Here is a 14456-nt window from a genome sequence, read left to right on the forward strand (position 1 = left end):
TATATATATATATATATATATATATATATATAATGTTTTTCAGGTTCTTTCCCATTATAGTTTATTACAAGATATTGAATACAGTTCCCTGTGTATAAGTAGGTCCTTGTTGTTTATTTTATATATAGTAGTGCGTACCTATTCATCCCAAACTCCTAATTTATCCCTCCCCCCACCCTTCCCTTTTGCTAACCATAAGTTTGTTTTCTGTGTCTGTGAGTCTGTTTCTCTCTTATAAATAAGTTCATTTGTATCATTTTCTTTAGATCCCACATATAAGTGACATCATATGATATTTGTCTTTCTCTGTCTGACTTACTACACTTAGCATGATAATGTCTAGGTCCATCCATGCTGCTGCAAATGGCATTATTTCATTCTTTTTTATGGCTGAGTAATATTCCATTGCATATCTATACCTCATCTTCTTTATCCATTCATCTGTCGATGCACACTTAGGATGCATCCATGTCTTGGCTGTTGTAAACAGTGCTGCTATGAACATTGGGGTGCATTTACCTTTTTGAATTAGTTTTCATCTTTTCCAGATATATGCCCAGGAGCGGGATTGCTGCATCACATGGTAACTCTATTTTTAGTTTTTGAGGGAACCTCCATACTGTTCTCCATAGTGGCTACACCAATTTACATTCCTCCCAACAGTGTAGGAGGGTTCCTTTTTCTCCACACCCTCTTCAGCATTTATGGTTTGTAGACTTTTTGATGATGGCCACTCTGACCGGAGTGAGGTGATACCTCATTGTAGTTCTGATTTGCATAGAAAGCTTCTGTTTTATATAGACCTGTCCTTTAAAAAGAGCAGAGGATGGTGAATTCTGATCCACATGTCCTGCTTGACATTAGAGGAAAGCATCAAACTTGCCTTAAAGAACCGATGCTGTGGATACATTTTAGGAGGTGCCAATACACAGAGAAATGAAATTTGGAGGAACAAATGTCTAAGTTCTTTTGTATTTTTAAAATGTCCTTTTGCAACAGTCTGGAATTTCTTTGGGAGAAATTAATTTTACTCTTCAAGAGATCTCCCTGGTTTTGCAAACTTTGCACTCTTCAAGGTAAGGGTGCCGGCTTCATTAATCCTTTCTGTTTCTCACCAGGGGCAGAGGGACGTATTTTAACTTACCAGCTGTGTAGCCTTGGGCAAATTACTTAACCACTCTGTGCCTCACATTCCCCAGCTGTATAAATGAGGAGAATAACACCACCTTCTCCTAGAGTCACAGTGAACATTAAATGAGATAATCTATATAGTAAGGTGTTTAGAACAATGCCTGACACACAGTAAGCCCCATATGTAAGTTTTAACCATTGTTTCTATTTACAGCTTTCCCCTTATTTATCTATTTTACTTACTTTCTGGATGAAAAACAGAACATATAGTTATGGAGACAGTGGTTAAAAATGTTTGAAATTGTGCCTCTCATATATTTTCTTGACTATGAATTTGTTCTCACTATAATAAATAGTACAGAGAGATGCTTCTCCAGTGTTGGGTGGCCCTGGTCTCATGTCGTAACATCCCATTAAGGATTTCAAAGGATCTCAAAGGAAACCCACAAGCTTGGGTTTCATCATGGTCCCTTTGTAATTGCACCGTTCCCTCCATGCTCGTTTCAAGAGCTTCTTTAGAAGTTCCGGGGAGCACAAGTTGCCCCTCTCTGGAAGAGGGTCCCCAGTGTGCCTTGCTTAAAGAACGAGGTGCTGTTTTGCCCCTCCCTGTCTGAGCTAAGGCCTGTGTCCTCACTCTCCCATTTATCCTCCATGAAAGGGTCTAAATAGAGCACATGATTGCCTTCCATGGGCAGCTAGACGTGCCAAAGCTCCCACAAGTCAGCTAGTTTGCCAACGTGATTCCGGGCCCGAGGACCGTCTCACCCCGGATCCCTGCTCAGAGATGCTCTTTCGTTAGAGTTACTTTTCTTCAGCATCCTTAGATTTCTGCATCCCTTCTCAGTCACTCAGCTGAACCAGCTGAGCACTATTAGTCACTCCTCCGAAGGAAGAACACCATCCTTTGATCATTTGAGTTGCTTTTCTCTGCTCTCATTCTAATTTATTTCTCTACTGCTGGAATTGAGGTAGTCATCCTTAACATGGAATGACTTATAATTTGTTACTGAAATGATTCTGCCTAGGGAGTAAAAAATGAATTTTAGGGCTTCCCTGGTGGCGCAGTGGTTGAGAGTCCACCTGCCGATGCAGCGGACATGGGTTCGTGCCCCGGTCCGGGAAGATCCCACATGCCGTGGAGCGGCTGGGCCCGTGAGCCGTGGTCGCTGAGCCTGCGCGTCCGGAGCCTGTGCTCCGCAGCGGGAGAGGCCACAATGGTTGAGAGACCCATTTTTTCAAATGGAAATGCTAGAAGTCCTCTTGGTGGAGAAAACATTAATTCAGTGCTGCCTGACTCAGTCTGGCTAAAGCCATAAAACAGCAGCCATTTGCCAATGAAGAATTATCTCTAGGGGGGCTCATTCATTCATTCATTTGATATTTATTGAGCACCTACTACGTGCAAACTGCTATCAGGCCCTGGGAATACCAAAATGAATGAAACCTGCATTCTCCCCTCAAAAAGCAGAAAAGACAGAAAGATGAACAATAGAAAATTACCACAAGGGGAAGTGAGCATTTGTGGAAAGTTCCAGGAGGAGACTGAAGGAGTAATTCCTTGCCTTGGCACCTGGTTGGGGAGGGGGCAGAGGTGTGGGTGCGGGGATGCAGGCTGTGGCCCTGCCCTCTCATCAGTGCAGCTGAAACAGCTGCCAGAGGCCCAGGCCTCTACTAGAACCTCTGTGATATTTTCGACTCAATTGTTGGGTATAAATCATTCATCTGTGTGGGGAGTAGAAGCTGCAAGGACGCTGGAACAGGACACGTGGATATAACTAAATAAAAAGAAACAGCCGCAAACTGCTGGCAAGGAATGGAGAGGAAGATAAATGAAGAGAAGACACCCAAACTGCAGCTGTTCTACGGGACACTGATATCAGTCATCTATAAAGAGCAGGAGAGTCTCCACATTCGCTGTTGCCCACATAGCACACAGATCTTCATTTGCACACTTATGAGACCCTGGATTAGACTTTCTGGAAGTTATGATGGTGTTAGAGGTGACTGTCAAGGGAGGGTTGAGATAAATGTTCTGCCCATGGCAGAGCAGAGTGGGCCTAAAGTCTACCCAGGCAGCTAGGATCCTTAATAGAGACCATTGGATCTGGCCCAGTGATGGTCAGAAGAGCCAGGGTTGACATTTGTCTCTGCCCCCAACTAGCTGTGTCACCCCAAGCAAGTGTGTTCACCTCTCTGCAGCTCGATGGTCAGATCTGGAAAATGGGAATATTAATAGTGCCTACTTCTGTGTTGACTGCACCACAGGGCACTTCAAAACTGGTAGATTTACTTGGTAAGGGAAGGTGAGGCTCGTAGATTAGTGGCACAATTAAGGCAAAAGTCATGAATTTTTAAGTCGATAAATTATTCACAACTCTAAAAAGAACCACCTTTTCTCTGCCTCCTTAAGATCATTTCCTTCCTACTTTCTCACTCCTCCGAACCAGGTTCTGTGAGCTTCCCTTCTGAGAACTGGTTCCCATTGCCTCTATTCCTTCTGCCTCTCTCAGTCCCAGGTCACACTGGTGCCTGGCAGTGCCCTCCAGACCTGGGACTCAGCTCAATGAGCCAGTGCAGGTGTCTGAGACTTGTCCTTATCTTGCCTTTGCATCAAGCTTCGAGAACACTGACTATAAATGAATTTTCTTTTAGGCTCTGGATAAAAAATGATTTTAATTTACTGGATTACAGTGAGTAGACCAGAGGCCAGCTGAGATCCGAAAGTCTGATTTAGCCTGGACTTCCTTTATAGAGTGAAGCAAGAAGAGTTCTGCCTCAGGGCCCTGGCCCTGTCACTGGCAAGTCATTCTGCCCCCATCTCTGGGCCTCAGTTTCCCCTCCTGTAAAATGCAAGTTGGCCAGTGACTCCTAGGCCCTCTAGCCAAGACCTTAGTGATTCTGTGTAGAGCTCTGTTTGCTGACATTCAAAACAGCTGTACCAGATGTTCAACTGTGTTCTTGTTAATATCTTGTTAATATCTGCTTGGGAGTCAAATGAGCAGCTCCAAGGATGGCAGCTTTCATTGGTCCTGCTTCTGAAGTGTCCTGAATTACTGGGAGAAATGGGTCGTAGCCCTGACGAGCAGACTTGATTTATCTTACACACTCTACAACATTTGCACATACCATGAACATGGGAGTGCATACGTCCAGGATTCCTGTATGTGGACTAGACTTTCAAGGAAATCACATTCCATAAACATCTCCCTTATTATTATATTGCTTTTTTCCTCAGCCCATCTTAGTAGTTAGACACCTACTGCTTCTCAGTAGTTGAAAACAATGGCTATTTTAAAGGCTCCGGGAAGCTGAGTGACTGGTCGGTGATTACAAAGAAACCCCCAAAGACCCTCCCCTTGAAAGTGCTGTAATCGGACTTTAATGCTACACATGGGACAGCCAGTAATTCTCTGGCAGGGAGTAATTATTAATCAAATCAGCCTCATCCCCATCTGAAGACCCAGTAGGACGGTCAGCTTTCCCTGAATTGCCTGGGAATTTCTCGGTTTTAGCATCACAAGTTCCCAGGACCCCTAAGTCTGTGTGAACCAGGATAGCGGGTCACCCTCATACCCAGGATTCTTAAATTTCAGCGTATGCAAGAATCAACACGTGTGCTCATTAAAAGTGCAGATTTCTGGGGTGGGAGATTCTGATGCCAAATGTTTTCCTGACCACACTAAAAAGTACTGATATGAACTTATTATAAATTTAACAGCCCTGGCATTTGGCTACCAGTGGTTCTTGAACTCATCTGCACGTCAGAATCACCTGGGGAGATTTTTAAAAATACCAATGCCTGAGTTGACCCAAGTCAATTAAATCAGCATCTCTCGGGGTGCGGTCAGCCCCCTCTCACAGCGGGAGAACCACTGGAAGAGAGAGAAGACACAATGGCCATTATTTACCTTTGGATCTTTGGTGCCTAAAACCTCAGCTGCCACCTGGTTTCGGACGACCCACTCTCCACCACTTCCTCTCCTGCTATAATATAGGAAAACTACTTTGGAGTACAAGGTGGCGCCATCTGCTGAAATTGAGGACAGTATCACTTCTAGGTATAACACGTAAGCTTTTGGATAAGTGCGTAGGAGATATGTACAAGAATGTTAACTGCAGCTTTGATCTTAATGGCAAGAAACTGGAAACCATCGAAATGTCCGTCAACAGGAGAGTGGATGAATACAGAACGGTGGTGGAATCGCCCAGTGGAATACTACGCTGCAGTGAAAATGAGAGCATCCAAGCTACAGGTACCAACACTGGAACAAAATGACCATAGATTTTTCTAAAGTTAGAGGCTATTGTGACTGGCTTCTTGGGGACTTAGAGGCTCCACTTTGGCAGGTGGCTTGCCTTGTAGCAAAAGATTCCTGGGCACAGCCGTGGCAGCAGTAAAACAAGGCTGCACAGCAGAGAAGCCTCGTCGTGCTAGCTGCAATGCAGAATTTGCATGGACTGACATTTTCGTGCCAGTTTCTGAATTGTTTTTGAACAGGTACAAAGTCTGACGCTGCATTTTCATTCATCATTCCTCTCGCTGGCCACATACAGCGATAAACCCATGAGAAATGCAGATGTTACCGGGAACCCAGGATTTCAGGACTGTTATCTTGTTTGGCTTTTCTAAGTTGCTGACAAATATTTATTTTCAGGAAGACCCACAGAGCTTACCTGGTCCTAGTTTGGCCACGGCATAGAGGAGGTCATAGTTAAGGACTGGTGTGGCATCACTGATGGGCTGCCAGCCGACAGGAGGAGAGGCAGGGGGTGAGATGAGAAACTGCTTGGCGGGCTGTGGTGGAGCCAAATGCAGTTTGTCTCCGTCTGTCTCTGGAGTCTGGACCTTTCAAACACAGTAGAAATGAAGACACATGATTCACTGTGGCCTCGGATGCGCCATGTTGTTCCACTAAGACGCAGAGCCTGGCCTTCAGCCCGTGACAAGTGAACCAATGAGCCAGGCTATAATAATAGTGACTACTGACCACACACCACGTGCTCAGTTACCTTATTTGATCCGCAAATAAGTGGATCTCAACATTTAGCTGCCTAAGAATGACCTGGGAAGCTTACTGAGTAGGTTGCTGAGCCCCGCTCCCGGAGTTTCTGAGATCGGGGGCAGGGCCTGAGAATCTGCATTGCTAACAAGTTCCCAGGTGATGCTGATGGTGCTGGTCCTAAGACCCCTCCTTTCCTTCCTTTCTTTCTCTCCCCTCCTTGCCCCTCCCCTCCCCCTCCCCTCCCCATCCTTTCTTCCTTCCCTCCTTCCTGCCTTCCTATCTATTTCTCTCTTCCTCTCTCTCTCTCTCTCTCTCTCTCTCTCTTTTAATTGAGGTGACAGTCACTTAATTTGAAATTAAACCATTTTAAACTGAACAATTTCAGTGGCACTTAGTATATGCCATCACCACTACTATCGAGATTCAAAGTATTTTTATTACCCCAGAGGAAACCCTGTACCCATTAAACAGTTACTACCATTTCTGCCTCTGGTCAGACCGTGGCAACCATCCATTTGCTTTCTGTTTCTATGGATTTGCCTATCCTGGACATTTCTTATAATCAACTCATAGAACACATGATATTTTGCATCCAGCTTCTTTCACTTAGCATAATGTTTTCAAGATTCATCCATGATGTAGCATGTATTAGTACTGCATTCCTTTTTATGGTTGGATAATATTCTCCTGAATGGACAGACTACAATTTGTATATCTGTTCACTCACTTTTGAACATTTGGGTTGTTTCTACCTTTTGGCTCAACCAACCCTAATAACCTGATTAAAAAGTGGGCTAAGGACTTGAATAGACACATCTATAAAGAAGACGTACAAATGGCCAATAGGTAAAAGAAAAAAGGATCAACATCACTAATCATCAGGGAACGGCAAATCAAAACCATAATGAGATATCACCTCACACCTGTCAGAATGGCTGTGATCAAAAGAACAAAAGACAACAAGTGTTGGTGTGAATGTGGAGAAATTGGAACACTTGCACACTGTTGGTGGGAATGCAAATCGAGCAGCTGCCTTAGAAAACGATATGGGGGAATTCCTCAAAAAAAAATTAAAATAGAACTACCATATGATCTAGCAATTCTACTCCTGGGTATTTATCCAAAAGAATTGAAATCAGGACATTGAACAAATATTAGCACTCCTATGTTCACTGTAGCACTATTTGAAATCATCAAGATGTGGAAACAACCTAAATGTTCATGGACAGATGAATGGAAAAAGAAAACACGATATATACATACAATGGAATACTATCCAGCTTTAAAAAGAAGTCAAGTCTATGTTCATTTCATTGTGTCATCTCTTCAGAGTCCAAAGGCGGAAATGATCCTTACAGACCAATAACAGATGGATTGAGATAACTAATAATGAAATGAAGACACTATTGAAACATTATGGACATTGATTTCCTACTGCCGTGGACTTCATAAATATTGCCAAGAATTACCCGTGCCTTTTTATAATAGCCAGAATTTATTTTTGGATAAAATAAAACACAAAATTGATTTCCATATGTTTGTAACTTTTTCTCATGGATATGAATCACTGAAAAGGCATACAGTCCACTAAAACTGTCATATAATTTAATTATAACCCTGCTAGCTAAGTTGTGATCAGAGCATTCTTATTACAAGTACTAGCTGGCATTCATTGTGCATTTACTGAATGCTAAGCACTTTAACACACAGTAATTCATTTAATCCTCATAATGACAGTGTAGAGAGTATGTTATCATCCCCATTTTACAGATGGGGAAACTGAGGCCTAGTGAGGTTATGTAACCTGCCTAGATTAGAACCAAGACTGTTGGCCCTCAGAACCTGCTTTCTAAACCACTATGCTGTCCCTGCCTGGGAATCATGATATAAGTTTGTTTCTCAGTGAACGAATTATAGACTACAAGCCAATCTGAAAGTAGAAAGGGCTCCATTTACATTTTGAAAAAGGTAAAAAAAAAGTAATGCAGGGCAAAGGGATTAACTTTGGTAAAGAATGATCTTACCTGTGCAAAGTAGAGTTTTAATTTTTTCCCTCTGAACTGGGTTTCATGAAGCTCTATCCTGGCTCGGGCTGCAGATTTGGGATTGCTGAAGTTTATTCGGACACGTCTGAAACTCTTAAATAGCTGGAACGTCACACAGTCATCATAAGTCCGGAACAGACCCTCAAATTTTTCCTGATAAAAACAAACACAGAGGAAAGTCCATTGGCCATATATCTTGTACTATGCCAGATCTGACAGAAACAAATAACTAGGTAAATAAATAGGCTCTTCCTAACATAAAATTAAAACAGAACACTGTAATGTATTTTTTTCACCTGTTGGTCTGTTACCAGTTACTAAACATGCCTGTGAATTCTGTCAAAGGACTCATAACCTGTGTCTAAGGATCTGTAGGGGGACCAGTGAATGGGGTTAGAAATGCATGAAAAACCTGACAATTATGCGAAGTGTTGAGTGTTTCAACATATATGTGTTTGTTTCTGGGAGAGGGATCGTAATGGTCATAAGATTCTCAAAGGAGCCCATTTTCTCCAAAATATTATAGCTCTTGAGTAAAGCATGTGGTGGACATTGCTAGTGATTATCAAGCTTGGGGGCACTGTTCTTGCCTACATATATGGGAGCCCACACGACCCAAAATCCTTCTAGTCAGGCAGTGCCATGTGATTAGTTCTGGTCAATGAAATGGGTACAGAAAGCAGGAAAAAAGCCCTCGGGAAAATTTTCAGTCTCTTTCCCCGAAGAAGTCTCTTTCCCTGAAGATGCCATGTGCTCCAGATGGTAGCATAGTCAGAAGTAGGATTCTCCTCATCCTGGGTCTCTGAGTGACTCTGTGGAACAGAAAACATCTTTTCCCCAACTCCCACCCCATCCTATAGCTGACTTTGCCTTGGCAAAGGAAAAGAACTCTCTAGTCCATGAAACCACTGAGATTTGTGGATTATTTTATTTCTGCAGCACAGTCAAGCCTATCACAATACAAAGCAATAATTTAAAAATTTTGATTTGATACAAATTTCAATTCAACTGAAGAAATATCTATTCAATGCTCACTTTGTACAAAGGACGGTCTTTAGGTTTTAGAAGGCTACAGAGATGAGGATCGTTTTGTTCTGAATCTCAATGACCTAAGAATCTAAGGTGAGAGGCAGACACAGACACAAATAAGAGAACACCTGCAAGAATGGGGAAAGACATAAAGGAAAACTAGAGAATTTTAAAAAATACATATATATATTAACACCACCTATCTAGTTCCTCTTAGCTTAAAAAGTAAAAAAAGGTCCTATTATGAGTAACAAAACCAGTGCATGTTAAGTTACTCTGTGTTCTTAAAGGAGAAATTGCCACTAAGGAAATAACATCTATTAAAAAAAAATGCTGATTCTTTTATTTCTACAATAAAAGGTATTTTGTCATAAGAGTGAGTTCAAGTGGGAATGAAGATGCATGAAAGATTAATACTGCAAGATTCATTGCATTTGCATTTGTAAGGGACATAAGGGATAATTAACTCAGCCTTTCCCTCCTCACCTCCATCATTTTACAAATCAGGGCTCTGAGGTCTGAAGAGACGAGGACCTGCCCACGGTCACATGGGCAGTTATTGGCAGAGCCAGGGCCAGAATACAGAGATGTTTCCGATTACATCCATAATTACCCTGCTAGACTGAGAGGGAGAGATCGTTGCATTAATAAGAGTAAGAGATGGAGAGCAATAAGCTTCCCCAAGGCTCCTGTGTGACCACATCTAATAGAATCAACAAGGTGATGTCAGGTTAGAGAATCACCGCCCTCTGAGGCTGCATGGGAAGAGGAACTCAGATGTCCGGGAAGGTCTTCCTGCCTCTTGGACATCCAAGTGAACTTGTCTCAGACCCTCAAGTCCAAGGCTTGTGAACCTTCCAAAGGCTGCTGCCCATTTCTGAGATTCCCCAGTGTGTGGCCCACCACAGTTTCTCCCATTTTTGACTCATGTCTACACACACTTGTTGTCTTTTTTTTTCTGTATGTATGTTTTTGTTTGTTTTCTGTTTTTATTTTTGTTTACATATAAGGATGTTTATTGAAACCTTGGTGCATGGCAATTTTTTTTAAAGAATTTGAATGTCATTAATAGGGAACCTCTTTTTTTTTCTTTATGTATTTTTTCCCACATTTTTTTAATTGAGTGAAAGATCCTTTACATTCTATAGAACTTTTATAATTTTCAAAAGATTCACACACACACACACACACACACACACACACACACACGATTTCAAAATAATCCCATAATAACCCTTTTCAAAACAGCTTTTTGTTTCAGTTTCATGACATTTACGGAGAGATTTGAGGGATTCTTTCTCCTTTTCAGGCTCTGTTCTTATTCCTCTTTCCGTAGCAAGAACAAAACTCGGGTCTCTCCTTGTTTGTTCCTTGAGTACTTCTCATTCTCAACTCTCAAACCCTAGCAAGAACAAAACTCGGGTCTTTCCTTGTTTGTTCCTTGAGTACTTCTCATTCTCAACTCTCAAACCTTGGGATCAGCCAACTCCCAGGCCTGGGGCTTCAGCCCAGGGTTCCCAACACTACTGTGTTTTCCTGAACAAGAATCCTGGTGAATAAAATGCTTTCCGGTTCCTCACAACGGGAATAGTCTCGGCTGGTAAAATCAAAGCTGGTGGTTTGATTAATCTGAGAATTTTCAGGAATGGGAGGAATTAAGAAATTAAAAGATCTTATTTCTATGTGGAATATCATATCTTTTAGGACAAAATCCGTGGGTTTCTTGGTGGCTCTATGTTTTTCCATTTCTAGTGTGGGAGTTTCCTTCCTGCCCCCTCCCCAGGACCTCAGCATAGCCTTGGGGGAGGAGGTGTTCTTTTCCTTGGAGTCTAATTCTTTGCTTTTTGTTTTATGTCTTCTTTATGCTTCCCATCTCAGCTGTTTGGCCTCAAGAGCCTGGATTAGGAGAAAGGAATCCAGGAGGCCAGGCTTCAGGCTTAGGGCAGGGGTTATATGAATGTCAGATGTCAGTGACGACTGCAATTATTTTCTCCACTACTGTACTCTTTAAAAGAGGGTCCCAGGCAGCTAATACAGGCAGCAAGCTGGAGATGGCCGGTGACAGAAGCCTCTTTGATATCACTTGTTTTGGGCTTGGACCAAAAGCAAAAAGAGGTCTTCCACCAGACCGGGGGTGCAGCCCATGGCTCAGAGACCAGGGTTTTCACTGGCCCATCTGGGACCCATCTCTATAATGATAATAATAATAAACAACGAATTTTTACTTGGCTTGTCCTCTCTGCACAGGTCTTTTGAGAACTTGTAGTGGTGGGGGTGACAGCTGGCCAAGCACTGGGAATTTGTTGGCTATCTCTATTTTTTTTTCCACTAGTGACATGACAAACATTTCATTTGCTGAGGCAGCGGGATACCAGAGCAAACTGGTGAGAGGCAGATCCAGCGCAGTGAACGTGCCAGGTGTACCCTTAGACAAAGCAGTGACTGGATCAGAGCCAGCCCCAGGGGTCTTCCACCTGCCTTAACAGCAAATTTTCTATGGTTTTGATGCCCAGGCTCCCACCAGGCAAACAGTAATATTTTCCTGACCTTTGGCTGCCAGTTTCCTCCAGTCTGGTACCCCACAAACACAATAAGTTAATTTCCTCAATAGTTAATCTCTTTTTAGCCACTGGTTTGGATAAAGCTGTACAACGGTGATCTCAAACTCTGGTCTCTGGACCTTGCTACACGCAAAACTGATGGAAGATCCTAAAGAACTTTTTTTTAAATTTATTTTATTGAAATATACTTGATTTACAATGTGTTAACTTCTGCTGTGTAGCAAAATGATTCAGTTATAAATATATATACATTCTTTTTCATATTCTTTTCTGTTATGGTTCATCACAGGATATTGAATATAGCTCCTTGTGCTATACAGTAGGACCTTGTTGTTTATCCATTCTAGATATAAGAGTTTGCATCTGCTAACCCCAACTTCCCAATCCATCCCTCCCCTCCCCCACCCTCCCCCTTGGCAACTACAAGTCTGTTCTCTATGTCTGTGAGTCTGTTTCTGTTTTGGAGATAAGTTCATTTGTGTCATATTTTAGATTCCACATATAAGTGATATCATATATTTGTCTTTCTCTGCCTGACTTACTTCGCTTAGTATGAGAATCTCTAAGTCCATCCTAAAGAACTTTGTTAATGTGAATTTTATCTATTCATGTTTATTGTACTAGAAATTAAAACTGAGAAATTGAAAAATATTTATTTATAAATTTTTCTCCTAGTAACAATCATAAATCCATCAAATGACAAAATAATCTTTTTATGAAAAATAACTGTTTTCCCCCAAAAGAAAACATTTAATGAGAAGACTGGCCTGGTTTTAGATTTTTGCAAATCTCTTTCATTTCTGACTTCATAGAAGAGACCTGGAATCTCATATCTGCTTCTGTTACATTATGCTGTTTTGTCTGAAGGGTATGAAGAAAAGCTGGCCTCACCCAAATATGTGGTTGGAAAAGGGAAGAGTATTGCAACAGCCTTTCAAATAATTGTGAATATTCTTCCTTGATACATCATCAAAACTCAACTAGTGGCAGTTTCTAAAAGTCTATTGCAATGTTGAATCTGAAGCCATAATCAAACAACATTTTTTTTTTTTTTTTTTGCGGTATGCGGGCCTCTCACTGTTGCAGCCTATCGCTCTGCGGAGCACAGGCTCCGGACGCGCAGGCTCAGCGGCCATGGCCCACGGGCCCAGCCGCTCCGTGGCATGTGGGATCCTCCCGGACCGGAGCGCGAACCCGTGTCCCCCGCATCGGCAGGCGGACTCTCAACCACTGCGCCACCAGGGAAGCCCTCAAAGAACATTTTTATTTGATTATATTAAGATCCGTTTATCTACTTTGCACCTTTAGTAGATTTTTTACTCATGCAGGATTCTGTCATAGTGCACATCGGTCATTTGGAAAATATTGGTTCCTTGAGATATACAGCTTTTCCAAATGTTGACACATTTCATTACAAAATATCAAAAATCACATTCACTAATATTACCACCTGTCTTATCAAAAAGTCTTTCCATATTGGAAAGCTGTCATATCCTTGTTGGTGGATACAAGTTTTCCCAAATTCTAATTTTTGCTTGAACGTATGTTCTTTATCATTGGCAACAGACACTGTCAGTTATTTTCCTTCAAGTGACACACTCATTCATTCGTTTTTTGATATAATGCCCGCCAAATATCTATGTCTGCATAACTAGGGTTTGTCTGTTAGTTGTTCTTTCTGTGTTCCAGGAGAAAAATAAGTATCTAGTGCAGCTTAGAACATCTTAGAACATTTTCTCAAGTCACACATTGTATTTTGGTATGCCACAGAATTGCTTTATGCGTACTTCTCATTTTGTTATTCAGATTATTAAAAAGGCATGTGCTCAAGAATAAAGAGTTAATAAAACTAATAACTTTGCTTCATCAAGGACATTCTGAAGCTAAATATGTATTTTTCTTTATTGCACTTAAAAAAAATTTTTTTTTTAACTGTGAGTGTGTGGCTGTGAAGAATACAAATACTAGTAAGTACAGTTAGGTGCCACTGCACTGATTCATACCAAAGTACCAGGAGTTTTAACCACTATTGCTTTTGCACCATGGGTGTAAATGTCAACATGGTTAAAAAAGCAAATAATGTCTTAGTATTATTATGGAAATAGTTTTGACCTCATGGGAACTTCCAGGAGTCTGTAGACTACTCTTTGAGGACTGCTGCATGATAGGACTTCAGAAAAAGTAAGGATTTAGTTGGCATGGGGTGAAGATAAGGGGTCTAGTGAGACTCTTAGGGTACAGCATGATGGAGGTCAAGGAATGGTCTGCCTCCACTTGAGTGATGCCCAGGGGATAAATGTCATCAAGAGTAATCTAGGGGCTTCCCTGGCGGCGCAGTGGTTGAGGGTCCGCCTGCCGGTGCAGGGGACACGGGTTCGTGCCCCGGTCTGGGAGGATCCCACGTGCCGCGGAGCGGCTGGGCCCGTGGGCCATGGCCGCTGAGCCTGCGCGTCCGGAGCCTGTGCTCCGCAACGGGAGAGGCCACAACAGTGAGAGGCCCGCGTACCGCAAAAAAAAAAAAAAAAAGAGTAATCTAGGATGGGTATGGGGAGGATGTGGAGGGATTATTTTAGAACATGAATTGTACTCTTAGAAAAATTAACAAGGGGCTCTAGAGAAGAAAGTGAGAGAGGCTAGGAGAGGATGTTGGTAGGAGAAGGACCAGGGGTGAAGAGCCGTGCTGGATG

General features: G+C 42.2%; 1 protein-coding gene across 2 annotated transcripts in view; it reads right to left on the reverse strand.

The window, feature by feature from the left end:
• RCAN2 (regulator of calcineurin 2) overlaps positions 1 to 14456 on the reverse strand; it is a 277388-nt gene that overhangs the window by 18953 nt on the left and 243979 nt on the right. For both annotated transcript variants that reach the window (XM_007451896.1, XM_007451897.1), the window contains 2 exons: positions 8159 to 8332; positions 5806 to 5977 (listed from right to left, as the gene is read on the reverse strand). In XM_007451896.1, coding sequence (XP_007451958.1) covers positions 5806 to 5977; positions 8159 to 8332 — 346 coding nt within the window. The remainder of the gene's footprint in view (positions 1 to 5805; positions 5978 to 8158; positions 8333 to 14456) is intronic.

The sequence above is a fragment of the Lipotes vexillifer genome, unplaced genomic scaffold, assembly GCF_000442215.2.
Source record: "Lipotes vexillifer unplaced genomic scaffold, Lipotes_vexillifer_v1.1 scaffold147, whole genome shotgun sequence".
Classification (NCBI taxonomy): Eukaryota; Metazoa; Chordata; class Mammalia; order Artiodactyla; family Lipotidae; genus Lipotes; species Lipotes vexillifer.